At 36.7% G+C, this 26,043-nt stretch overlaps 3 protein-coding genes across 3 annotated transcripts in view; all 3 read left to right on the top strand.

The window, feature by feature from the left end:
- Window positions 1-26,043, top strand: part of LOC112569661 (mammalian ependymin-related protein 1-like) — a 43,670-nt gene that overhangs the window by 58 nt on the left and 17,569 nt on the right. The gene's annotated exons all lie outside the window — the stretch shown is intronic.
- On the top strand, window positions 444-8,460 carry LOC112568599 (mammalian ependymin-related protein 1-like). Its single transcript, XM_025245974.1, has 7 exons — window positions 444-605; window positions 869-988; window positions 1,516-1,603; window positions 2,158-2,322; window positions 3,448-3,560; window positions 7,781-7,900; window positions 8,443-8,460. The coding sequence occupies exons 1-7, from the start codon at window positions 465-467 to the stop codon at window positions 8,458-8,460; spliced, it is 765 nt and encodes a 254-aa protein (XP_025101759.1). The 5' UTR covers window positions 444-464.
- On the top strand, window positions 14,721-17,488 carry LOC112568598 (mammalian ependymin-related protein 1-like). Its single transcript, XM_025245973.1, has 5 exons — window positions 14,721-14,861; window positions 15,091-15,210; window positions 15,674-15,761; window positions 16,221-16,352; window positions 17,307-17,488. Exons 1-5 carry the CDS (start codon window positions 14,721-14,723, stop codon window positions 17,486-17,488), a joined length of 663 nt encoding a protein of 220 aa, XP_025101758.1.

Here is a 26,043-nt window from a genome sequence, read left to right as displayed (position 1 = left end):
TTGGAAGCATTTCAGATGTTTCTTCAATAACTAAATGAGTTAAATCCGATTGTAATTACTCTGTACATCGGTAACAATGATTTCGACAACTCTTTAATTGGTGTTGTAATACACAAGACTTTAAAACGAGAAATCCTCTAACAGCCGAGTGAGACTCATTTCTAGTTACACAGAAGCCTGCTAAGTTGTCCTGTTAAAGCTGAAGCTAGACGATTGCTAATGAGATAAAAGAAAATAAGCAGCCATCTGCAAGTGTCAGTTCATCGGAAACCTTCAGTGTGGTATGTATATTCAACTCACAATGATTAAGTAGACAGTAAATGAGAAGGTCATTAGGTGACAGGCTGTAGAATCCTACAATCCTAAAAGAGATGAATCATGAGTTTTGCAAAAAAACAAATGGCATAGAACTCTGTATTTTTTTATTTTTTCATTTCAGAAATTCTTTTTACAAGAATTACACAATGGATCGTTTTCTACTTTTTGGCATCATTCTTGTAGCGGTTCTGGAACTGACTGCAGGCCAAACCAAAAACTGTTGTTCCCCCGACCAATGGCAAGGTCTTCAGAGTGTCACCATTGAAAGACAATGGGGTCCAGAATATGTATTAAACTTTATATCTCTAGAACAAGTGGTATTCAAAGTACCTAATATACCTGTAGTTTGATGTTTTAATTAGAAATAAATGTAAGTTCTATCTAATTTTATTCTTTAACTTCTGTTTAAAGGGTTTTAGTGAATGCATGAACACTGGTTGTTTGTACGCCTACATGTGCACATGGTTGTTTGTATGTTTACATGTGCACATCCTAAAAGCATCTTTTCAATGATCACTTTTTGTCTCTGGTTTGTTTTGTTGCTACACAGAAAGTCAATTACTTATCTTATGACTACACTAACCAACGTGTGGCTTCTTTTGTGAATTTCACTGACATATCTGGACATGTTTCTTCCTATGAAACTCTTGAGCTGTACAGTGGACCAAACGTGAGTAATCAGGCACATGATTACTGCTTTATATTTACTCCAAGAAACCAATACCAGATCAGCATATGTACTTCTCAGTTTGCATTTCTTAGAAAGACGTGTGTTAGTTGCGACAACGTGCACTCTTCTTGTCTATATTGCAAAAAAAAAACTTTATGACACCTCTTTAAATTTTCCTTAAAGAAGCGCTTACCGGTAGCTAAATGAATTATTATATGCTTATTAATTCCACACTGGTTATAATGACGTGTGTAGTCTTTTATTTATACAGTCTTTTACAATAAATTTCTAACATTGCTGGAAGTGTTTGAGTGAAATTCTTGAGAGTGAATGATTTTTTAGTGTATTTGTGGTGTATGCAACCATTGAGACTTTACCCCATGCAATTTTTATATCTTCACTACACTTGTCTCTTATGCCGAAAATCGATCTTTTTGTTAAACTTCAATAAACCCCTTTTGTGGTTCACTTTGTTCCTTTAAGCCTGAAACTAAAAAATTATTCTTGTCTTTTTCTACTGTTTGCAGAGTTGTACGCTGTATTATCTCGACTTGAAGACCAGGAAGTGCTTTGTAGACAAACTGCCCCTTTCTTTTAGGAGATTCTGTGTTCCAGGTAGACTATCATAATTAGAAGTTATAGATCCCAGATCCCACAAAAACAGCATTAATACAAGCATTTACTTCAACAAAAACACAGTTTAAGATTGAAAAAAATCAGAAAACATCCTTGAAAACAACATGGCAATAAGAATTAATTTCTCCAGTAAGGGAAATAATCAGGAGAGAACAATACCATTTAACCTGTCTGGTACAGTCTTAGTTTCACTACAGGTTTTATTTTGTCTTCTGTTTCATATCGTCTGCATATATGTGTTCATTCGTAGTAAAATTTCTAGCAGTCCACTTATTCCCGAAGGTATTTTATACTTTGGTAATTGATTAGCATTCAAAGCAAACTCCTAGTGTATGCTGTTACATTCCCATTACAATAGGTTCATACATGTCCTTATAGTAGTTGTCTCTTACTAAAGGTGTTAAAATTTAATTTTTAATGCCAAATATGCACTAACATTCGCGTATACACACACAAACACACACACATACCTATGGAGTTGGACTCATGATAATCTACTAGATATTTTCATGGTATATGTGTTTTTTGTGCAGACTTGGTTCAGAAAGTTGGCGATTTTACCTTAGGAACTGCAACTGAGTCTCTCCCAGTCACTGTATATTCTATCACGGGACAAAACACGACATCTCAAGTCTTTATCACAGTCACACGCAACTTGTGCATTCCTGTTTCTCAAGTGAAAGTTTCAGATATTAAAGGTGAGTTTAATATAAATAAATGTTATGTTTGTAACTGTCTTTCCTCCTTGTTCATAAATGTTTAAGTAAATCCTAAACGTGGTCATCATACACTTAAGTTTTATGCTTTGTGCTTTGTTGTTTTAAAGAATAGATAAAGTAACATTGATAGTTTTTATTAATTTCAGACACTAGTGTGTTAAAAAAAAACTTTATTGGCCCATTCTTTTTAAAACAATTTTGAAAGGTTACATTCACATTCATATAAGAAGGATCTTTTGATTTTTTTAAACTTATATACTACTAATATCAGAGATTCATAGAGTGAACACCACACAGACATACACCTAGTCTTTTACACCTGTTTTTTCACTCTACAAACAACAGAACAACTAAGGTTCTCTCACTCACACGTTCTCCATTCTCAAAAGTTCTAGGCCCTGTGAATACAAAATGTCTTTATTTCTTCCCATACGGACAAAGTCTATAAGATATTCGGCCACCGGAACTTGGTACAATATGTTTTGTGATACTGTGAAGTAAATTACAGTTTCTGTTGTCAATACTTGACCTTAGTCTTCAGGCAGGCTTATTTCCCCTTCTACGCTCGGCGGAGAATTATTTCCCCTGACTCGTACACAGAGAAGGAAATTCTTTGGAGGAACAATTTTTACAGAAATTACTTGAAGATTCCACAGCAATCGTCCGAGTGACCTCTGTGGCTGTATTCGGTAAACAACTTCCCAGTCTTACGGTGGGCAGGCGAAACTTCTTCGGGGTAAACTCTCCTCTTGTAAACTCTTGTTCCCGGTTGCACACAGCTTCCCTCAAGCAGACGACATGCTAGTTACCTCTCCTCTCCCTTTTCTCCCATAGTGCGAAATCACCTCAGGGTGGAAGCACTTTCCTCCTGAATCAACCAAGCAACTAACCAACCAACCAACCAACCAACCAACTAACCTGTTAGCAAAGCGTCTGGTTTGGACCGCTGTTATGGCAGGAATGTAGACTTTTGTTCACTCACCCCAGAGCCCAGGAGTAAGCTGCGCTGACAACTACTCACGCTCATATAAATCATGTTTCTTCACTCGTACACACTTAGTACACTTAATTTTTGTTTGTTTTATGTGTTTGTTCTGTGTGCAGATGTTTACATGAGTGTAGATGGATATGCTGACATTCAACTAGGCATAAAGCAGCCATCCGTCTTTGATGTGCCTCCTGAGTGTAAAGGTGCAATACCATTGTATTCAGACAAGGTAATAGCAATGATGACTAGGGTGGGCTTTTGTGGGTGGGGAGGGAGAGGTTTAGCCAGGAAGGGATTTGTACAAGTTGATAAAGGAGTCCATAGCTTGCGGAAAAGCAGTTACGTAGTTAACACATTGACCACAGCTATTGACCATGTGTAATAATAAAACTTTTGGTCAATCTTTAAGTTTTGTGGTCATAATTGTCCAATAAATAAATAAACCTGTTAACTCAGTATATATTGTCTTCTATTTTATCTGGTAGTTATTTTTTCAAGATTTTTCTATTTCATTCAGATGTTTCCAGAGTTTTCAGCCAAAGCATCCTTTACCAGACGTTTCTTTAACCTGTAGCCACTGGTCACAGATATGCTCTGCCGGTGGCAGAAACACATTTTCAATTATCAGTCTATTGGACATCCTTCAGATTTCACATCAGCAGAAGCAATGTTTCTACTAAATCTGTCATTCCAATATGACCTTTTTTATCTGCATCAGTTTAATGTTGAGCTTGTTTTACTATTTTCTACACAAGGTTGATTTTGTACTTTTAAAAGATTCAATTGTCTTCACATGTACATGATTTATTGGATAATATGATCTAAGGATGTTAAGTCAAAGGAAATGAAACATGTGCCTGTATAACCCAGCTGCTGTAAACATGTGGGTTTTTTTCTTATTCTTTTAAAAGAATATAGAGCCTACTTATCTTTGAGAAACGTTGCCAGCATGAAAAGTATGTAGAGTATCCAACCAAGAAGTAGTGGCATAAGATCATTTCTTCAGTTTCATCTTTCGACCAGGCTATTCAAATTACAAAACAAGGGGAAGGAAATTTGTCCTTGTTAGTCACACAACATGAGACCAGAGAAATTATTATAATCCACTGTGTGATCTATGTACAAAACTCATGAGAATAGTCTTTTGGTGCGAATAAACTGTTTTCTGAAGACGAAAATCTGGTTACATAACACAATTAACACATAAGACTACATGACCAGAGTCGATTTCTCACTTGCACATGTCACAGAGAAGAGATAAAATAATGTTGATTACCATAATACTTGAGCCTAGACGAAGGAAACCATGAGTTACATGTGCAAAATATATACAAAATATATTTGTATTAGTATTTTTTTTTTACCCATCTAATCTAATCAAGTTTTTCTTTTAACAAAGACATTTCTCTTTCCTTTAGGCATCGTTTTAATATTAGATACACAGTTTATCTCATCCTCTACATCGAAATCAAAAAGGCCTTCTGTAAACTTTATGAGTTTTATCACTCATTCTAACAAGTTTCAAACAGCAACGAATACATCTAATCACAGAATTGTTATTAATATTGTGTAATTCATAACGATCTATATTATTTTGAGTGCGCCAATAAAAGTTTTATAACACAAACGTGAATTTGTTTACAATTTTGAGATGCTTTATCTAATCCCCATAGTTCTGCACCATATTGTGACATAAGAACATCAAAAGCTTCAAAAATAAGCCTGAAGTCTATTATTATAAAAGCTCATAGTTTTTATTATTCAAAATAAACCTTTTTTCTGTTGTGTGTGTGAGAGAGAGAGAGAGAGAGAGAAAGAGAGAGAGAAGGAGAGAAAATGAGGGGGAACAAAAAAAAGAGTCAATGCATCACATGATGTAAACAATTTGTTAAATGTGACTCAGATGGATTTAGTTTTCCGTCCTCGTTACTGGTTTCGACGGATAAAGGTTAATGCTAAGGAGGGAAAAATCACAGGGTGATACTTAAATTCACGTGAAAACAAAACAGAAAAAAATAACGGAAAATCTCCAACGCCTTTCCACTAAAATGTTTTTCCTGCTGTGTAGACAATTAACTTTATTTCCTTGTATCGAGTGGGTTGGGTTTTATGATAGGAGTTTACACCATTTTTTGCTGTGATTAATCCATTGTTGCTGACTAGGCGTTAAACACTAATTACCTCAGCTTTCTACACCATTGTGACCAGTGGAGCAACTTCAGATTTGTATAGAGGCGTGTTCGCATGCATGCGTGCGTGCGTGTGGGGTAGGGGACACATCCGTGCATGGGCGTGGGTGAGTTTATCTCAAAATTTCTGCCTTGATCTCCCTGTAAGCTCAAACAGGGGATGCAAACTTACGATTGACATTTTTCATACTTCCCAAATGTGCATCTAAAGGACACACACACACAAAGTTAGAGAGAGGGTAGAGACACACCTACTGTACAGTTTATCTGTACTGCCTTCCCAAAGCCTCTGTATCACAGTTTAATAGTTTGACCAAGTCCCTCTTCGACACCGAATTTTTCATTTCACACTCGAAAGTCCCTCATGCTATACCCCTTCCAATCCTTTTTTTATAATAGATGAAACTATGGTTTAGCTCTGTTCCTAATAAATGGTTTTTCAAATGTTTTCATCTGTGCTCATAAACTGTTTGTTCTTCACTTAACATCTCCTCAGCAACAAAGTTGAGGTGATTCTGGATCACCTACATTACCTTGCTGGGTGGCTAATTAAATTTATAGACAGTCATTTTAAAGACAGGTAATTACATTTTTCCTCAAGAAGTGTAATAATATATCATTCGGACACCAACGTCAGACAGAAGCAATGAGCATCGTGGTCCTGGGAAACTGGCAAACACAACAAAATCGTCAACCTCGTGTCTGGTCCAGCATATCTTTTTTTATTTGCTTGCTGATAATAGGTGAGGGTTGGTGTGTGTGTGTGTTGTATGACCGGAAAATTTCAGTTTTGGAAGTGTTTTTGGAGGGCGTAAAGAGAACCAAGGTGCCCCACCAGCAATTGTTTGAAGGTTTAGGTTGCTGACTGTACCTATAAAAGTGTAGATGTTTAGTTCCCACAGTAGTTTCGATCCTGTTCGCCTTCGTGCTTGTAGGCAAAGCTGCTGTCTTGGCTGAGAACAGACTAACAGGTAAGCAGTCCATCATCCTCATTCGCTAGCTTGCTTATGCACAACTGACTGGGCACCTAGGTGTCATTGTGCAAAATGTGCATCAGTTTACTTTTAAATTAAGAAAATTGTGCAATGTCACTTGACAGAAAGCACATATTTGTAATTCCTCTTTTGCCAATTTTGTTTTAGAATTGAGGAGACCAGGGCCTCCAAAGAATATTAAAATATTGAATGAAATATGTTAAATGACGTTTTTTGCCAGCTATGGTATATCAACAATATTAATATCATCATCATCATCCATCATCCATCATCCATCATCATCATAGTACGTGATTTATACATATGCTCGGAAGGAGCGTGCTCTAAACGTTTCAAACAAGAACGAGACATGAACAGCATCCAAAGGACGGAGGATAAGCAACCCTACCACAAACTACGTCCATGACCCAACTGATGACAATAATTAAGACACGAATGTAGAAAATGCAAAGAAAATCCGGGTTACAAGAACTACGACTTTCCTGGTTGTCCAGAGGAAGACGAAACTTATGTATAAGAAGGAACATACAAGGATTAAGCAAACATAGAATATACAAAAGGTCATTAGGTGACAGGCTGTAGAATCCTAGCAATAAAGGAAAAATTAAATCCTGAGTCTTGACATAACAAATAGTGTAGATGTGTAAATATTTTGTTATTTTCTTTTATTTCAGAAATTCCTTTATACAAGGATTCTACAAATGGATCGTGTTGTACTTTTTGGCATGATTCTTGTAGCGAGTCTGGACTGAATGCAGCCCAGAGCTGCTGTTACCCTGACCAGTTTCAAGGTCTGCTGAGCACTACCAGTGGAGACGAATCGGGCCTATCAACTGTACTTGAATTGTATATTATAAGAATAAGCAGAAGACTTGTATACCACACACTCACACTTCGAAGGAACATGCTTGTAGCGATTAAGAACAAGACGAGACATGGACAACATACAAGGGACAGAAAGACAAACAAATAACATATAAAAGACCGGTGGATAAACACCAATACTGATGACCAATAAAAGACAAATACAGAAAAAGTAAAGAGGTACCAAGTAAACAAATTTCATATCCATAGAAATAAGCGATTCATAGTGCTCTATCTGCATTTTGCTGTTTAAACTAAAAGTAACTATATAATGTTATATATATATATCGTAACAATGCACATTGGTTATTTGTATATTTACATGTACACATGTTTCAAGCATCTTTTTCAATGATAATTCTTTGTCTGTGGCTTATGTTGCTTTCTTTTTCACTGAGCAGTATACCATCTACTACTATTATGACTACACTAACCAACGTAGAGCTTTTTTCTGGAATTTCACTTACTCAGACGGCGAGGTTTTGCCTTATGAAATTCTTGTGCTGTACAGTGGACCAAATGTGAGTAATCAGAGACAGAAGATTACATTTACTCCAAGAAACATTTAAAAGATCAACATAAACATGTATGTTTGTATCTCTTTGTGTTGGCAAGAACTCAGAATAAACTCTTTTTTCTCTGCTGCAAAAGGTAAAAGTTGGCGACTCAATCTCCTAAAATTCGTTTTTTAAGAAACTCTTATCTTCATTACACCTTATTTATTTTACATTGTTTATAATGAAGTTGTGTATACTTTGATGTCTAGAACATTTTATAATAAGAATTTGAGTTTCGTGATTTTTTTTTTAAAATATACTTGGAGCTGTACATTCAGAATTTTTGTCATAAAATATCCATATCTTTACAACACTTTTCTTGAATGTTAAAAAGTAACCTGTTAAACTTTAGGAAACTTATTCTGATGCTGAACTGTTTCTTTAATTAAAAAATACTCATTCTTGTGCTCTCCTGCAGAGTGGTATGCGGTACACTTTAAACTTGAAGACCAGGGATTGCTCGGCAGATAAACTGTCCTATCCTTTTACAAAATTCTGTGTTTCAGGTAGGCTATTGCAATTAGAAGATCCCAAAGTCACAAGAACAGCGTTTATACAAGCATTCAATATAAAAACACAATCTAAGATTTTTAAAAAAAAACTCTACCTTTTAAAAAAGACATGGAGTTAAGCAGAGTCACTGTGCCAGCAATGGAAATAATTAGTAAAAAGAGTAAAGCTCTTTAACCTGTCAAGTGCAGCTTCATTTTTATATCTACAGGTTTTTGTTGTTTCTGGTTGTTGTTTCACATCATTTGTAGCTTACATGTGTTTATTTAGTCTACAATGCCTGTATGTTACTAATATAGACACTCACACCTGTGTTCATGCACTTGTGTTAATCACCTAGATATTTTCATGGCATTTAAGTTTGTTTTTTTTTGCAGATGGTTTTCAGAAAGTTGTTGATTTGACCTTAGGAGCTGCAACTGAGTCTCTCCCAGTCACTGTATATTCTATGACGAATCAAAACAGAACCTTTCAATACTTTACTACAGTCACACGAGACCTGTGCATACCTGTTTCTCAAGTGACATTATGAATGACGATGGAGGTGAGTTCATTATTTTAATAATTGTTTATGTTTATAACTACCTTTCCTCCTTGTTCATTAAAAAATTGAACAAAACCTGAAAACAATCTAGTCATCAAACACTTAAGCTTTGTGTTTTGTTGTCTTAAAGAATTGATAAAGTAACAGATATTATTTCAGGCACTACTGATTTTTGAAAATCTGTTTAGGCCCAGTTGTCTTACAAAACATAAAAGGCTACATTCACACTTAGGATAAAAAAATGAGGAAAGGTCTAGAATAGAAAGGATTTCCTAATAATGTTCAGAAGCTGTGTTGTTTCCTTTTCTACATGCAGAAGTTTACACGTCCGTACTTGGATGGGCTGACATTCAACTGGGTATTGCAAATCCCTCAGTCTTTGATGTGCCTTCAGAGTGTAAGGATGCAAAGCCATTGCATTCAGACAAGGTAATGACAATAATGACTAGGGTCGGGATTAGTAGGAGTAGAGGGTTGAGCCAAGGAAAGGTTTTACACAAATTCATGAAGCAGCTTACAGATTTTGACTTTGTGTAGAAATGTAGCTTTTGGTCACTGCATAGTTTTAATAGTGGTCAGAATTATGTAGTAAATAAGCCAGTAAATCAATATATATATACATACATGTCTTCTGTTTACTTTGCTAGTTCCTTTTTCAAGCTTTTAATCACGTTTATTAGAAGAAAATGTTTTTATCTATTTTTAATTGGAATGAATTAGGGTGGAAGTGAAAAGGGTTGGCAGCAAACATCTGGTCCATTTATTTGTCTCTTACTAACATCGATTAAGGTAACTTTACTTAATATCTGAGTGGGGAAATGGTCATAAAAGAGATAAGGCATATTTAATGGACTGGTTTAATTCTTTATTTTCATGGTTTAATATTGGTTATTCGTTTTAATTAATAGCAATTATATTTTTTATTTCAATTCAGAGGTTTCAAAAGTTTTCATCCAAAGCATCATTTACCAGACGCTTCTTTCACCTGTAGCCACTGATCAAATGTGTGCTGTGGCAGGTGCCAGAAACACTTTTTTGATTATGAGTCTATTGGACATCTGTCAGATTTAACATCAGCAGAAAAATTGTTTCTACTGAATCTGTCATTCCAATATGACTTTCTTTTTTATCTGCATCATTTGATGTTAAACTGTTTTACTCTTTGATGCAACGTTGATTTTCTACTTAAAGGCTTAGTCTCTTCATGTTTATCGCTTTTTGTTAATAACATGATCTAAGGATGTGTTGGAAATGTCAAAGGAAATACGTCATGTGTCTATATAAGACAAGTTTTATAAACTTATATTTCCTTACCAAAAATTTATCCAAGAGTATCCAACAATGAATTAGTGGCACATGATTATTTGTTCAGTTTTATTTTTTGGTCTGGATGTTCAGGAAAATTTCAGAACAAGAAACACTATTTGATTTTGGTAGCCAAATAACATAGAGTCTATAGAAAACAATATTATAACCCACTCTGTGATCTACATGCAGAAATTCCTAAAGTCCTTTGGCTCTGGTATTTGCTTTTATAAAGATGAGATACAGAAGTTGTAATGAAGTTCAAACTGTGCTTGTGAATGCCAGAGAATAGAGTTGATTACTAAATATGCATAACGAAATATGCATTGCACATGCAAAATATGTACAGAAGGTATTAGAATATTTCTTTAAAAATAGTTTTGTCTTGAAGCATTTTACCTAATAGATTTTTTACTTCAATGCAAAAATATTTAACTTTTCTTTAAGCACTTCTGAACACCTCTGTAAGGCTTGATTTCTTTTTCTGTTGTTTTCGCATTGAAATTCTTTCTTTACTACTTTAGGACTGATATTTCTGAGGTCTAAAAGTGTTATTTCATTATATGTTTTGACATTTGTAATATTGCCATTTTCTAATAAAAGTGTTGATCTAATCAGATGCAGCTAAAATTAGTTTTGAACTTGGTATTTGAAGTGATCGAGTTGTCTTCATTAACAAAGCTCAAGGTCGTACATCGACATCGACCAAAGGTTTTCATCCTGATTCTTGGAAGGGAACAGAGAATTGAATTATTTATTTGGTGGGTCGACGACCCTTTCAAAGCATGGCGTGATATACATTTCGTCCTCGGCAGTAGAATATACACAGGTAGAATATGTAAGTTACATGAAGTGCAGAAATATGTTCGTATCGTTTCGACCACTCATTACCTAGCACTTACACTCCTACCAACCATTCTTCATTTGCCCTTTCTCTCTCTCATCTTTCACACTTATACCTACGCACGCACCACACACGCACACACCCATGCGCGCTCTCTCTTGGAAGGGAACAGAAATACACAGATGCTTGCTTGAAATGAAGCGAGTCCAGAGGTCAGAGTAGTAAGAAAGAGAGAAACCTGGTTTTTTTTTTAATAAAGCAGACTGTAACGGGCTTATGTAATGGACAGGGAGCCAGTGAGAAATGAGTTTTCCATGATCGAATAAGGGTGAAGTGAGCTTCTTGATGCTGAGTCGATTTAGAGGTGTAGATGTTTATTGACAGGACACAGAGGACACCCGGACATTATGAATGACACCAACTGGGTATTGATAAAATCAAAGGCACAGACAATGGTGTGGGCAGGTTAGAGGTCATTGTGAACGGAACACATTGTCCACAGTCGATACTACTTTCTATAACGACAAAGGACTAGCTTTTTATTTTAAATTGAAATTGTGCAACAAGGACAAAGACTGGAAAAAGTCTGAACACTTGGGTCAGAAAATCTTGATGTAGGAAGCTAGTCAGTGAAAACTGACCATCAGACACACTCACATAGACACACTGTCTTTCTCCCTTATTCTCCATCCCTCACTCTCTTTCACAAAGACTATACACTACCAACAAATACTAAGCATTATCACATTGTCAATACACTACTTGCACACACTATACGCTAACCCACATGGAAATGCACTTCTCACACTACACTACACACATACACTAACCACATTATGCATTACTCACATATACTATGCACTACACACATAAGCCATACACTACTCACACATTTTAGAAATAATCATATTTTGCAGACAGTGCATGAGGGAAAGTGTGGCACCGTCAGAAGATAAAAATAAAGCTGAGGGAAAACTCGCACATTCCCCCTCCCCACAAAAGCAAAAAATTTTTATATTCCCCCTATACACCTTCTGCATTTTCTTACTGAGCTTAAAAGGGCTAAAGGGCACAGGAGACTAATGTGCGAGTATTTTTCTGTGACAAGAGACAATATTCTGTTTATATACCGAAAGGAACAATGCAGTGGCGCAGTAACAGGGAGGAAGGGGAGTGGGGGCAGACGCCCTCTCATTAAGATACCCAGGGTGCACAAATAATTGTTTACCCCGCATTAAAACTAGGAAAATGAAATAGGGAAAGCGTGTATATGTACGAAGATGGGGATGGATGATTTATTTAACAGGAACGTATTACTAGTGAATAATTTCTAATTTACGATTGCGAACATCATTCACTGTCAGCATGAAGTTTATCACCAACCTCCCTACCCCCCAAAAAATGGAACAAAAAAGAAAAAACAGCCAAAGCAGAACATCTTCCTACACTACTACAGGGAAACTGATGTTCACTGTTACAGACTCGGGTGTGGTCCGATCGAAAAATAAAGGATCGCAAATTTTCTCGATCACAAACTGTTTTATTTGTAATTCTGAAAGATATAAATACCTTTTACCAGTTGCTCTCTAGCTTAAACTTAAACTAGCACTGTGTAAAGATTTTTACATTGTGAAACATGAATTTACTCTTTTCAAAAGTTTTACATGAAGCTGACTTGTTATCTTTGTTATCAAAAGATGCTAGCATCTAGCTACATTCTCTGCACCTTGCCCCAGTAGTCAGTGCGACAGAATAATTGGAGTTTCGATGACAAATTTATTTTACACTCGAAAAGAAAAACCATTTATAATGACTTGAAGATTTCTTAGGAAGTCATCGAGTGAGTGAGTTCCATTTTAACTTATCCATCCATTCTGGTGTACAAGTAAGCGAGAAAGCAGGTTCGACGATTCAAATTATAATTCAACATAAAGAATGTACCACTCGTTAGAGATTTTTATTTAATCTGAATTCTTCGTGTCTTTGGCATTCAATTTTCCGTCCGTTTTTAAGAAAGCGTCGAGGTCAGGGGTCACAAGTCTTAAGAAAACCAGTCGCAGGTAAGTTTTTGCGCAAATGCAACCCAAAGCAATGGGTACTGTAATCCGGAAGAGGTACATGTTTGACGGATGACTGGACGTGAAAATACACCGGGTTAATTCACTCTTTCTGTGCTCATAAAATGTACACACGCATTACTAGGTAAATGCACGCAGGCGTGCACACTTACCTACACGCACGCATACATGCACACAAGTTTACACAGAGACAAGTGCATGCATAAAGAGAGGGGAAAAAAGAAGAAAACGATCGGAAAAGGCGCCACTCGATCTCTGCACATCAATCATTCTGTCTTCACAGTTTGTTCATTCACCCAAACTCGTCTTGTCAGCAAGCTGAGCCAACTAAACTGCAGTCACGGTTGGTCGAGGACAAGGAATGTTGATTCAGTTTACTGATCACGTGATATTATGACTAGGGGAGGGGAAAGGTCAAGGCTAATCCACGTACCCGGTAGTTATAAAACAGATTAAGTATACTGTATATTTACTTCTTCTGCTATAGCTTCATCCTGGTTTACCTGCATGCTGTTTTGTTTGGGTGATACACTGAGACAGGTGAGCACTTTCTCTCTCTCTCTGTTTTGCTCTGTTCTGCGAGCTTAAATTAAGAAATAACATTTTTAATGAAAATCGTGATATAGTTAAATAGATAATGGCGACTTCTACAGATTGTTCTAGAAGTTTCGAAATCTTATATAAAAACGTATTTCTTTCATCTGTCTGTTCCTTAATTGTTTATTTTGTATAAGGTACACAAATCTGTTATCGCTTTACGATTGTGTGTTGAAGGTTAGCGGGAGTTGAGAGTGTATACATGTCATTGTTTGTGTGTATGCACTGCCTCTATATAAGAATTAAAGCCTATTACGATTAATTTTTAGTCACACCTGTCAACACGAAAGCACATCGCTACTAGCACAAGAAGCCACAGTAGGACAATCCCTAAAACGTTCGCGGACATTGACCTCTCATACCCAGATTCTACCCTCTGTTGTTGTTGTTGTTGTTGTTGTTGTTGTTGTTGTTGTTGTTGTTGTTGTTGTTGTTATTATTATTATTATTATTATTATTATTATTATTATTATTCACCCCCAGTGAAGCTTAGGGCCGCAACTACCTCCCCACTTGGGACCATGTCATGCCAGTTACCTCCATGTCGCTGTGGACCGATCTCCTCCTCTCCTATAGTTCTTGTTTCCCACCTGCCGCTCCAACTTCCCCTTTGCCTTTTTCAAAATTCACGGTCTGCTGCTGCTTGTTGTATACCTGTCAAACCCTTACATAGCATAACAGTGACATGACCCGGATGGTCGTGCACACAGAAACTGTTTGCATAATTCATAGGCTGCGAACTACAGTGATATCGCCGATCAGAAGGTGTCGAGGTGATTAGTTATAATGCTTTTAGACTTAAGGTAAGAAGCTCCGAAAAAAATAATAAATTTAGCTCTTGCAGTGACAAATGTCATTGAATTTTTTTTCTTTATTTCAGAAATTATTTACACAAGTATTCCAAAAATGGATCATGGTGTTCTTTTTGTCGTGGTTGTCGTGGCCGTGCTGGGACTGAGTACAGCCCAGACGAAGTACTGCTGTACCCCTGACCAGTGGCAAGGCCTGCTGAATCTCACTGTTGAAGGACAAGGGTTTCGAGAATATGTATTTAACTTTATAATTATACAAGTGATAGTGCTTGATATATCTGTACTTTGTTGTTGGAATTAAAAGTAAATACAAGTTCTGTTCCATTGTATTCTTCATAGTGTTATATTTAAAGTGTTTTAGTAAATGCATGCACACTGGCTGTTTTCATAATTACATGTATACATCTTAAAAACATTTTTTTCAATGATACATTTTTGTCTCTGGTTTAATTTGTTGCTAACAGGGAATCAATTACATATCTTATGACTACACTAACCGACGTCTGGCTTTTTTCTGGAATCTCACTGACTCATCAGGACAGGTTTCCACCCATGAAACTCTTGAGCTGTACAGTGGACCAAATGTGAGTGATCAAAGACAAAAGATTTATATTTTACATTTACCCCAAAAAAAGCCATTAACTGATCGGCAGAGTAAACTTTTCTTTTCCCTACTGCAGAAATAAAACTTGATGACATCTCTTCATACTTCTTTTTCCAAATAAAAAACTTTTACGATTATTAAAATACCTTATTAAACGGTTATTAATTCCACGCTGATTTTAATTACTTTGTGTACTCCTGTATATCTATAGTCTTTTACAATGAATGTTGAACATTGCTGGAAGGGAATTATTTTTAAAGTATACTTGGGGTATATTTAACCATTCATAATTCGCACCAGATGATTTCCATATCTTCACAACACTTGCCTCTGCTGCTAAAAGCTGATCTTGTTGCTAAACATTAATAAACTCTTTTTGTGGTTGACTTGTTCTTTTAACCCCAAGTTCAAACCTCATTATTGTATTTTTCTGCTGCTTCCAGAGTGGCATGCGGTACACTTTAGACTTCCAGACCAGGAAGTGCGTGGTTCAAAAAGTGTCCGGTCCTTTTACAAAATTCTGTATTCCAGGTCGGTTATCACAATCAAAAGTTATAAAATCCTAAAGTCACAAAACAGTATTAGTACAAGTAATATAAGTATTCCCTTTAACAAAAAAAAACCCACAAATCACCCTTGAGAAGAACATGGGAACAATAAGTATTATTGCTTCAGAAAGAGGATATCAGTGCTAATTAGCCTGCCATGAACAGTCTTTTTTTCATATTTTCAGGTTTTATTATGGTTGTTTCATATCATCTGTAGCTTACATGTGTTCATTTGAAGTACAGTTTCTACTAGTCCTACTAATCATGTAATTGATTAGCATTCAAAGCATACTCCTAGTGTACACCTGCTGTTATTATTATCGTTGCAGCTTGCCCACACATGTGTGTGCATGCACTTATGTTAATCTCGTAGATATTTTTTCACAGTATATATATATTTCTGTGCAGACATTTGCTCAGAAAGTTGGTGATTTCACCTTAGGAGCTGTGACTGAGTCTCTCCCAGTCACTGTATATTCTCTACCGGGACAAAACACATCTCAAACACTTGTCACAGTCACACACGACCTGTGCGTTATTGTTTCTGAAGTGAGTGTTATAGAGGATAAAGGAGGTGAGTTCATATTATAAATAAATGTTTATGTTTATATTTTGATGCTTCAAGAATTGATAAAGTAACAGACCTATAATTGTATTAATTTAAGACACAAGTGTGTTAAAAAAGCTCTTTTAGTCCAGTTGTTAAAAACAATTTTGAAAGGTTATATTCACATTTAGTATTTAAGAAAATAATGCGGACCTGTTGTTTGTTTTGGGGTTTTTTTGTCTATTCTAATAGTAATCATGTCAAAGACACATTGGGTGCAAACCACACAGACATACGCCTCGTCCCTTACACCTGTTTTTTCACTCTTTCTGCCATCAGAGTAGATACACTACAGCTCAGTTCATCTACCAAAATATCCCTTTGTAGCCTTACCTTCTTCTCTGGTGGTATCTGGACGTGCAGCTGGAATTTTGTAGATGTAGTAGTATCAGTGGAAATATTGTAGTGGTGGCGGTGATGGTGGCAGCAACATACTTATAGCTGTCCATGGAGTTGCATCAACACAATGGCAGTAAAGAAGCAGGAGGAAGGATTGATACCCGGGTATCTTGCGCCCATTCGTCCCAATTTTCACGAGTTTTCGTGATGATAGTCCAGTCGCAGCTTCTTTTACACAAGTTCAGAGGATCAAGTCCACGACTGTTGACTCACGTCCATCCAGAATCTAAAGCAACGGTAAAAAGGTTGCGAGGAAAATGGACCATAGAGCAGACAGCATTAAACAACTGCCGGAGGCAAGAATTAATTCAGCAATGGGGCGAGTTTAGGATTAGGAACAATGTTACAAGAGAAGTATTGGATGACAAAAGTGCACATTACATTTTAAAAGAATTCACATTCTCTGCAGTCTTTCTAGAAGGTGAGAACTAAGAATTCTAGACACGAGGACAGGAAGCTGTGTTCGTATTTTTGTTTGTTTGTTTGTTTGTTTGTTTTAGCTTGTTTTTGTTCTGTGTGCAGATATTTCCACGAGTGTATCTCGATTTACTGACATTCATCTCGGCATCATACAGCCCTCTGTCTTTGATGTACCTCCAGAGTGTAAAGATGCAAAGCCATTGCATTCACAGAAGGTAATGGAAATTGATGACAATGGTGGGGTTTGGGAGAATGGAGTAGAGACAATGAAGGGATTTGCATAAGTTTATGAAATAGCTTACTGGTTTCTGAGAAGCAATTCATGTAGCTAACACATTGATCACAGCTATTGACCATGTGTTATAACAAAGCTTTTCAACAATGTTTATTTTGTGTTTTGATCTCATTTTAACTGGCCCTGGTTAGGATAAACAGGTGGTAGGGTAAAGGGTTCCCAGTGAACATTTGGGGTATTTATTTGTTTGATATTTTTATGTATTAAGTACCTTTAATTAATAGCTTTGTGGTGAAAAAGATTATATGTTTTATAGACCGGTTTAATTTTTTTTGGTGAGTTTAGTTACTTGTTCATATTGATTAATGGCCTCATATTTTTTTCATTCAGATGTTTCCAGAGTTTTCAACCAAAGCATCCTTTACCAGACGTTTCTTTTACCCGTAGCCACTGGTCAAAGATATGCTGCCACAGGTGCCAGAAACATTTTCAATTAAAAGTCTTTTACACATCAATCAGATTTTATATGAGCAGAAACAATGTCCTTCTGCTACGCCACTTGCTATCTCCTGGATTGTTCTTTGACATATAGCTTATGTTATGTTATGTTATGTTATGTTATGTTATGTTATGTTATGTTATGTTATGTTATGTTATGTTATGTTATGTTATGTTATAATGCACATAATTTGGATTTATTTTATCGCTTTCATTAATGTAAGAACAGTTTTGTTATAACCAGTTTACAATAACATATGAATGAAATAAATTTGAGATAGATAATCCATGCAGGTATTGAGACGTAATTGTATTGTGATAGTGCCAGCTAGTATAATTAGTATGAGTATCTCTATAACTGGACTTGCTTGCCCTAAATTAAGGAAAGAATGTGGTCTTGAGTAATTAGGGACTGTCCTTGATTAAGCAGGACACAATGCGTTGTCATTTATGCTTCTCCTGACATCGACACTGCGATGATAAGAGATTGTATACCCCGTGATATGTTAGGCCTTTTGCATTGTTTAGTGAGACTAATTACACTTCTTTCCTCAAGTGTCACGAACGTTTACAATGAGCTAATTAGTCATGATAATAGGGACATACGACGAGGAGATCATGTGACTACCTTGTTTATCACTGATACATATTGTTCCTTTACTGCTCCCTTGTTTTTCTTTCTTTTTTATTGTTTGCCAGATGTCTGCTTTGACGGATTGACGTGCTACTATTGTTTCATAATTTCTTGTTCGAATTATCTTAGTCGATCACAAACTGTATTCTGAAAGCTACAAGTACCTCGCCAATTGCTCTGTAGTGTGAACTTAAATTGGCATTGTTTACTGGCATTGTCATTAATTTTACATTGCACGACATGAACTTACTGTTCGCAAAAGTTTTACACGAAGCTGGCTTCTCCTCCTATCTCTGGATTTTATATTGTGTAAGAATTTACATTAGTATTAAGAAGCATTTATTGATTCTATACAAAACATCTCCAAGGATTTGACTACCAAACTTCGCACTTACACATTATGGCACCAAAAAGATTGGCCATTGCGAAGTATTTTCATAGAGGACTACTCTAGTACATGGCATAGGAAACTACGATTTTTCTAAATTTCATGGGTAATTATACAGACTGTAAGAAGATGAGAACATTACTGTAACTCGTTTCTAACTTCTTGCTTACAAAAAGAAAAAAAGGCCACGAACATCACACACCACACAGGACCTTGGTGCATAAAAATGTCGCTAGGTGCTAGATCGATGTCTGACATGTAAGTGTTATCTTAATTAGTGATAATATTATGTCCTTGAGCCGACTCTCTTGTCTTAGTAGTTCTTCTAGAGCCTAGCTACTGGACTTTGCCCCAATAGGAAGAATGACTGCAGTTTCAAGGACAAAAACATTTTCCAAAACAAAAACCAATTGTACTGACGTGAAGATTACTTCGGAGGTCATCAAGTGAGTCAATATGAGCACGCTTCCATTATAATGTATCCATCCATTCTGGTGCATAAATAGTAAACGAGAAAGCATGTTCGACAGTGCAAACTATAATTCAAGATAAATACGTGTAAGACGGTTGAGATTTTTTGTGATTCTGAACTTTTTGTTGTGTCTTTGCCATTCCATCCGTCCGTTCTTAAGATGGCGTCGAGGTCAGGGGGCGACAAGTCTTATTTTAGTAAGACCTTGATGATCATCTTTTAAACCTTTACCTGTAGCATGTCTTGTAGTAAAGATGGTCAGATTTCGGTAACAAATGGGTTCATCGAGAAGATGTCTTCTCTGGTGTTTTGGTTCTTCTTCTTGCTACACTCAAGAGAACTGTCGTTGTCTTTGGAAAGGTGAATCAAGGCAAGGAAATGTACACTGGTCGGAAGTCTTGTGTACCAACAGGCTCTCTCTAGCATACCTTACGTTAAAGAATCCAATATAAATCCTTGAAAATGAAGCTTTTAGTCAGAAACTCAATAAAGTTCAATAAATTCTTGCAATAAAGACAACAATGTGAACAAACTGTAATAATTCTTTTTAAAATATAACCGGTTTTGTGTTAATTTTCCCATTACATATCATCTGGCAAGATATAGTACAGAGATAAGTAATAAAATTAATAGATGCGATTTATTATCGGACACGTACGTTGGGCGACTGGCATAAACACAGCTGGTACCATGAATGACAAGAACTGTAGTTGTCCTTTCTCTCTCCCTTTGAACTACTGCTATAAAGACATCAGGTACCAGGCGAATACTGACATAAGCGTGCGCACGCATACATGCACACAAGCTTACATAGAAACAAGTGAAAACGATTCCTGACAAAGATTGTCATGTTGGGAGCATGTCTGGAATATTGTGGTCAGTTGTTTCGAAATAATCGTTGATGGGGGTGTGGTGTAGACTAACTGTGTCATGAGGGAATCTAATCGTCATAATATACACCATGATGCAGAGTACCTAATAACAGTCTCTCAAGAATGACTACAACATTAAGTGTTGCATTGATTTATACCGGCTAGTTATGATTTAAATGGATAATGAAAATTTCTACAGACTTTTCTAGCAGATTAAAGCAAATCGTCTGGTTTTTTTCCTTAACTACCCTCATGTTTCTTTAGTATATCGTGGAAAGTTCTCAGGTGTCGCTTTACGAGTGTGTGTGTGTGGAGGGGGAGGTGAGAGTGTATCTACATGGAATTACGCCTGTATGTGTAGCTTGTATGTGTAAATGTTTGTAGGGAGTATGTGTGATATCATCATTGTTTGGAGAGAGAAGCAGTTATAACTTCTTGTTGTTGTTAAAAGACATAACATGTGACATTAAGGCGTCGTCGGCATCCTCATTCCAGTGGTGTCACCTCGCTCTCTATCAACCGTGTCACATTAAGCTGATATGGTTTGCTCGGAATCAGAAGGTGCCACTCGATCTATGAATGGATGTGTAATACAAGTTAGTGATCTTTATACATCGATCATTATGTCCTCACATTTTGTCTACATGTCCATTCAATCAGCTCGTCTTGTCCACATGCTGGGCCAACTAAACTGGTGGTCACGGATGGTAGGTAACAAAGAATGTTGATGACTTCAGCTTTCTGAACACGTGATGTTTTGACTGGGGGAGGGGAAAATTTGTGTCGTCACAACATAGGTCAAGGCTGGTCCATGTCCCCGGTATATATGTACTCACTTCTGCTGCAATAACTTCATCCTGGTTCGCCTGCATGCTGTGTTTTGGCTGATACACTGAGACAGGTGAGCAGTTTCTCTCTCTCTCGCTTGCTAGGTTCTGCGAGCTTGAATTAAGAAATAACATTTTAAATGAAAAGAGTTAACTCGTTGCATAAAGTCATAATTATTATCATAATTATGATGTACCGTCTTTACTAAAGCGATTGCTATGTAACAAAAAAGCCATTGCTTCCTTGTTCCAATTTTTTTTTAATTAGGAAGGCGATGTATTTCATAACCTTGAGACAGAATGAACGACTTTGCTTACAACAGTATTACGAATGAATGCCATGATCTATAAATTGTGTTAAAACTGGTTTGAGTGGAGTGTACTTCGTAAGAGTATTAAGTATTATCACGATATTCTCCATGACAAAGCAGGGGAGGTAATCGACCTTTCAGGAAACGATTGCATTTTCCACAGTCTAAGCACACTTCTAAACGCTGCGTAATAGTTGTTTACATCGCTGATTGTGATTGTGGCAGACTGCACTGGCATTTTCTGGTCATATAAATGCGTATCAGACTATCATAGCTCGCACACTCCATGAAGGTTGATTTTATGCACCTCCGTGACAGAAGAGCTGCGTCGTCTGCTCCCGTCTTTGTGCTGCTCACCGTAGTTCACATAAACTGGCTCGTGATTGACTCGCTCAGCGACCTGACCTACATTGCCATCCATGCATAAATTGTTTGACAACTGTCTGCTTTTGTGTGTGTTTAAGCGTGCGTAGAAACCCTGGGCAAGTGTACATCACGTGGATATGGGTGTGTGTTGGTGTATTACTGGAAAAACCTAGAAACTAGTTTTAACCACTGCGCATGACGTTGACTTGTCAAGGAACTGTTATGTATACAGAGGATATTATGTATACAGAGGATATTATGGGTTCAAGGTGTCTCACTGACAAAGGTCAAGGTTGATCTGTGTACCGGTTGCTATAAGCGTGTATGCAGTACATGTATTTACATTTGCTGCAACAGTTTCTACCCTGTTTATTGTTTTTGTGTCTGCTGTCTGATACACTGTAAAAGGTTAGCAGCTTTAAATCTTTTCACTCCCCAACCCCCTGCTCCCTCCCTACTCGTCTGTGTGCACCTATAATGTTATGTATTGGTGCATTGGGCAGTCGGGTTACTAAAAGGGTTAGTGTAAGAGAGTATTCACAGCATATCATTTGCCATTTTTTTTATACTTTTTTGCAAGTGTATAGCATTGCCTTAAGCCCACACCTATATCATGAGTGAATTTGATAGTCATAGTACACACCATGTTTCAGAGGACATTATTTGTCAGGACTGACAGTTCTAGTACAATATCTTGACTAAAAAGTATATCTTTAGTCTGCCTTTTCCTTAATTATTTTCCTTATTATGTTTAACGTAAACAGTTTTCAGTTCTCGCTTTACTTTTGTGTGTGTGTGTAAAGGGTAGGGGAGGGGGTTAGGGGAGAGTGTTTACATGGTATAGTCTGTGTTGCCATTGTGTGTATGTTTGTTTGTGTGGAGTGTGTAGAGGGCGTTGAAAGAGAAGTGCTTTTTTATTTATCATCTGGAGGAGGGAGGTGAGAGTGTATTCATGGTATAGTTTGTTTTGCTATTATGTGTATGCTTGTTTGTGCAGATTGTGTAGAGGGCATTGAAGGAGAAGTGCTTTTTTATTTATCATCATTTACTCAACTAATACAACCATGTGACTATCACAGCTTGTGACAGTTATAGCCCGTGATGATTAATTTCTAGTCACATCCGTCAACAAGAGAGCTCATCCCCAGCAGCACCACTTGCCTGTCGGGGCGGGTGCAACGGTTAGCGCCTGTCACCAATACAGTGAAGGCTGACTGTCTTGGGTTCAGTTGTCATCTCATTCAAGCTGTTCTTTCTCTGGCATAGGTTTACAGGGCTGGCTGCCTTGCAGTGATATAGCCTTAAAACACCAATTCCCTCCTTTCCCACTTTCTTCTCCAGTTTATAATGTCACTTCACCTTTGCCGTTTTCAGTGTTCACAGTCTGCTGCTGTTTCTGTAAAGAATACCTGTCAAATCCCTACTTAGCACTACAGTGACATGACCCAGATTATCATGCACACAGAAGCTGTGTTACTCATAAGTAGTAAGCAACAGTATGCATATAGTTGATCAGGTCATCAGTCAAGGTGGTAGGGTATAACGCTTTTAGACTCAAGGTAGGAAGTTCCTGAATAAAAATAAATGTTATATTGGAAGATCTTGCAATGATAAAAGTCATAAAAATATCTTTGTGTTTTTCTTCTCTTGATTTCAGAAATTCTTTTCACAAATATTCCAAAAATGGATGGTGGTGTACTTTTTGGCATGGTTGTTGTGGCGGTGCTTGGACTGAGTACAGCCCAGACGAAGTACTGCTGTACCCCTGATCAGTGGCAAGGCCTGATGAGTATTACCACCGGTGTCAGTGAAAGAGAACATGGAAATCTAATTTCGGTATTTAACTTATATCCATAGAATAAGTTATATTAATCATAATGTCAAGTGTGTACTTAGGTATTGCCAATAGAAAAGAAAGAGTTAAGGTGCCTATATTCTGCCTATATATTCTATATGTTTATAGTGTATTAGTAAATTTTTGCACATGGGTTTTGTGTTTATGTTTACATGTGTGCTGTTTTTAAGTATCTTTGTTGCAAATTGACATTTTGTTTAAGGTTTCTAATTTCTTTTTTTTTTTTTTTTTTTTTTGCAATCCAGGCAGTCAGTTACCTATATTATGACTATACTAACCAACGTTTAGCTTCTTTGATAAATGTCACCGATTCAGCTGGGCACGTTTTCTCCTTTAAAAATCTTGTGCTGTACAGTGGACCAAATGTAAGTATTGAAAGACATAAATATGTTGAGGCATACTTTTGTTTTAGATCACCTTTGAAAACCAATTTTAAAAAAGTAACAATTACTATTTGAAGTTTCCATCTCATATAAATGTATGTGTTTGTTGGGTCTGAGTATAAAATACAATCTTTTTTTTCCTGAGAAGCTTTGAAAAGTATTTACCAGTGTCAAACTTAAAAGCTCATTCCTTCAGTGATGGTAAATCTTTCATTGTGACTAAGATGATGTAAACTAAGTTTTGCACATTTTATGCCTTTAGTCTTGTACAGTCAGTGTTTAGTATACTTGGTATTTTTTTTTTTTTTTTTTAGCCCCTCCTTTTCTTAATTCTGGTTTATTGGTGACAGGCGCTAGCGCTAATGCGCCACTTGGAGTATATGCAACCATGCAAAACCTCCTTCATTTGATTTGCGTATCTTCACAACACTTGTACTTAATGAAGCAAAAAACCTTTTTCGTTAAACATTAAACTTTGTGGTTGATTTATTTGCATAATTAAACTCAAGCTTCATTTTATTGCTTTTTAATTTTTTTTTTCACTTGCAGAGTGGTACAGTGTACAAGTTAGATTTAAGGACCAGGGAAGTGCTGGACACAAAAAGTGTCTGCTCCTTTTAACAAATTTTGTGTTCCAGGTAAACTGTTTCAGGTCATTTATGTATTGTATGTGCTTGCTGTTAGCAGTTTACTTTTCACAGAGATGTTTAGTATTAATGCTCATTATAAATTGTACATGTTTTTATCCCTGTACACTCATTTACATATACACTGACACAGAGGTAACTTACACATACAACAGAAGTGAGTCTTCTAAACTTTTCCCAGCGTTTAAGTTTTTATAATTATTATTTTTGCAGACTCTGCTGAGAAGATTGCTGATTTCACCCTAGGAGCTGCAACAGAATCTCTCCCAGTCTCTTTCTATTCTTTCAAGATACAGAACACAAGCTTACAAGTTTCTTTGACCGTCACCCGTGAACTGTGCATTCCTGTTTCTGAACTGGCAGTTGGGGAAATAAAAGAAAGTAAGCCTATGTAACATTTGTAACTGACCATTTTTTTTTTTTTAGTCGAAAAGAGTTTCAACAACATATAAATCATGGTTTATGCATTTATAAAACAAACTTTCCTTGTTTTGTTTTTTTAATGGATCAATAGGTTTATATTTAAAATACTCCTTAATTTTCACTTTTATGTCTTCATTATGAAGTTATTTGTCTCGACTGCAAAGTCCCTACATAAGTAGAAATATCAGATCTTCTTTTCTCCATACTGATACTTAGAAAAAAATTAGAGAAAAGTAAAAAACATATAAAAGCTAGCAATAGTCCTGTGACAATCCTATCACAGGGGAGTGAAGTGTTAGAGCCCTTGTTTATCACAGGTCCTGCTTTTCTGAAGACAGTGTCCATCTTCTCTCCCTCAGAGTCTGACAGTTTACAACCCAGTATTATACCCACTCCACAGCTTGGTCAACTGAGGCAGTTTACACTGCATCAGTCAGATGTCCATGTCCCAAATCTTACGCTAAAACTGTTATTCTATTAGGCTATCCACCCCCGTGAAAATCAACTTGGAAGTACTCAAGAGCCACCCTGTTTAAACATAACAGCTCCATAACATATTGTGACCCCAACAGCGGCAGTGGCTAGATTTGATAGTTTGGTGCAGCTATAACATCAGGTTTACCATGAAGTATGATCTATACAAGCGGCCCTATGCTCCTCAAGGAGTAACAAGAAATAAGCTATGATCTATACAAGTCCCCAGTAGTACCTGTGTTACGGATGTGAAACATGGACTCTGCCGATGCAGACAAGAGAATCCAGGCTTTCGAGAACAAGTGCCTGAGGAGGCTGCTTTGGAAAATGTAAGAGAACATAAAATCAATGACTGTACAAAGCAGGCCTGCCACACACCTATGATGCCAGGAACCCCCAATTGCAACAAGTGGCACAAGTTTGTCTGGTTTGGCCATTAGATCTGGCACAACAC

The sequence above is a fragment of the Pomacea canaliculata genome, linkage group LG7, assembly GCF_003073045.1.
Source record: "Pomacea canaliculata isolate SZHN2017 linkage group LG7, ASM307304v1, whole genome shotgun sequence".
Taxonomy (NCBI): domain Eukaryota; kingdom Metazoa; phylum Mollusca; class Gastropoda; order Architaenioglossa; family Ampullariidae; genus Pomacea; species Pomacea canaliculata.
The sequence above is the reverse complement of the archived record's forward strand: the minus strand, read 5'-3'. Positions and strand labels throughout refer to the sequence as shown.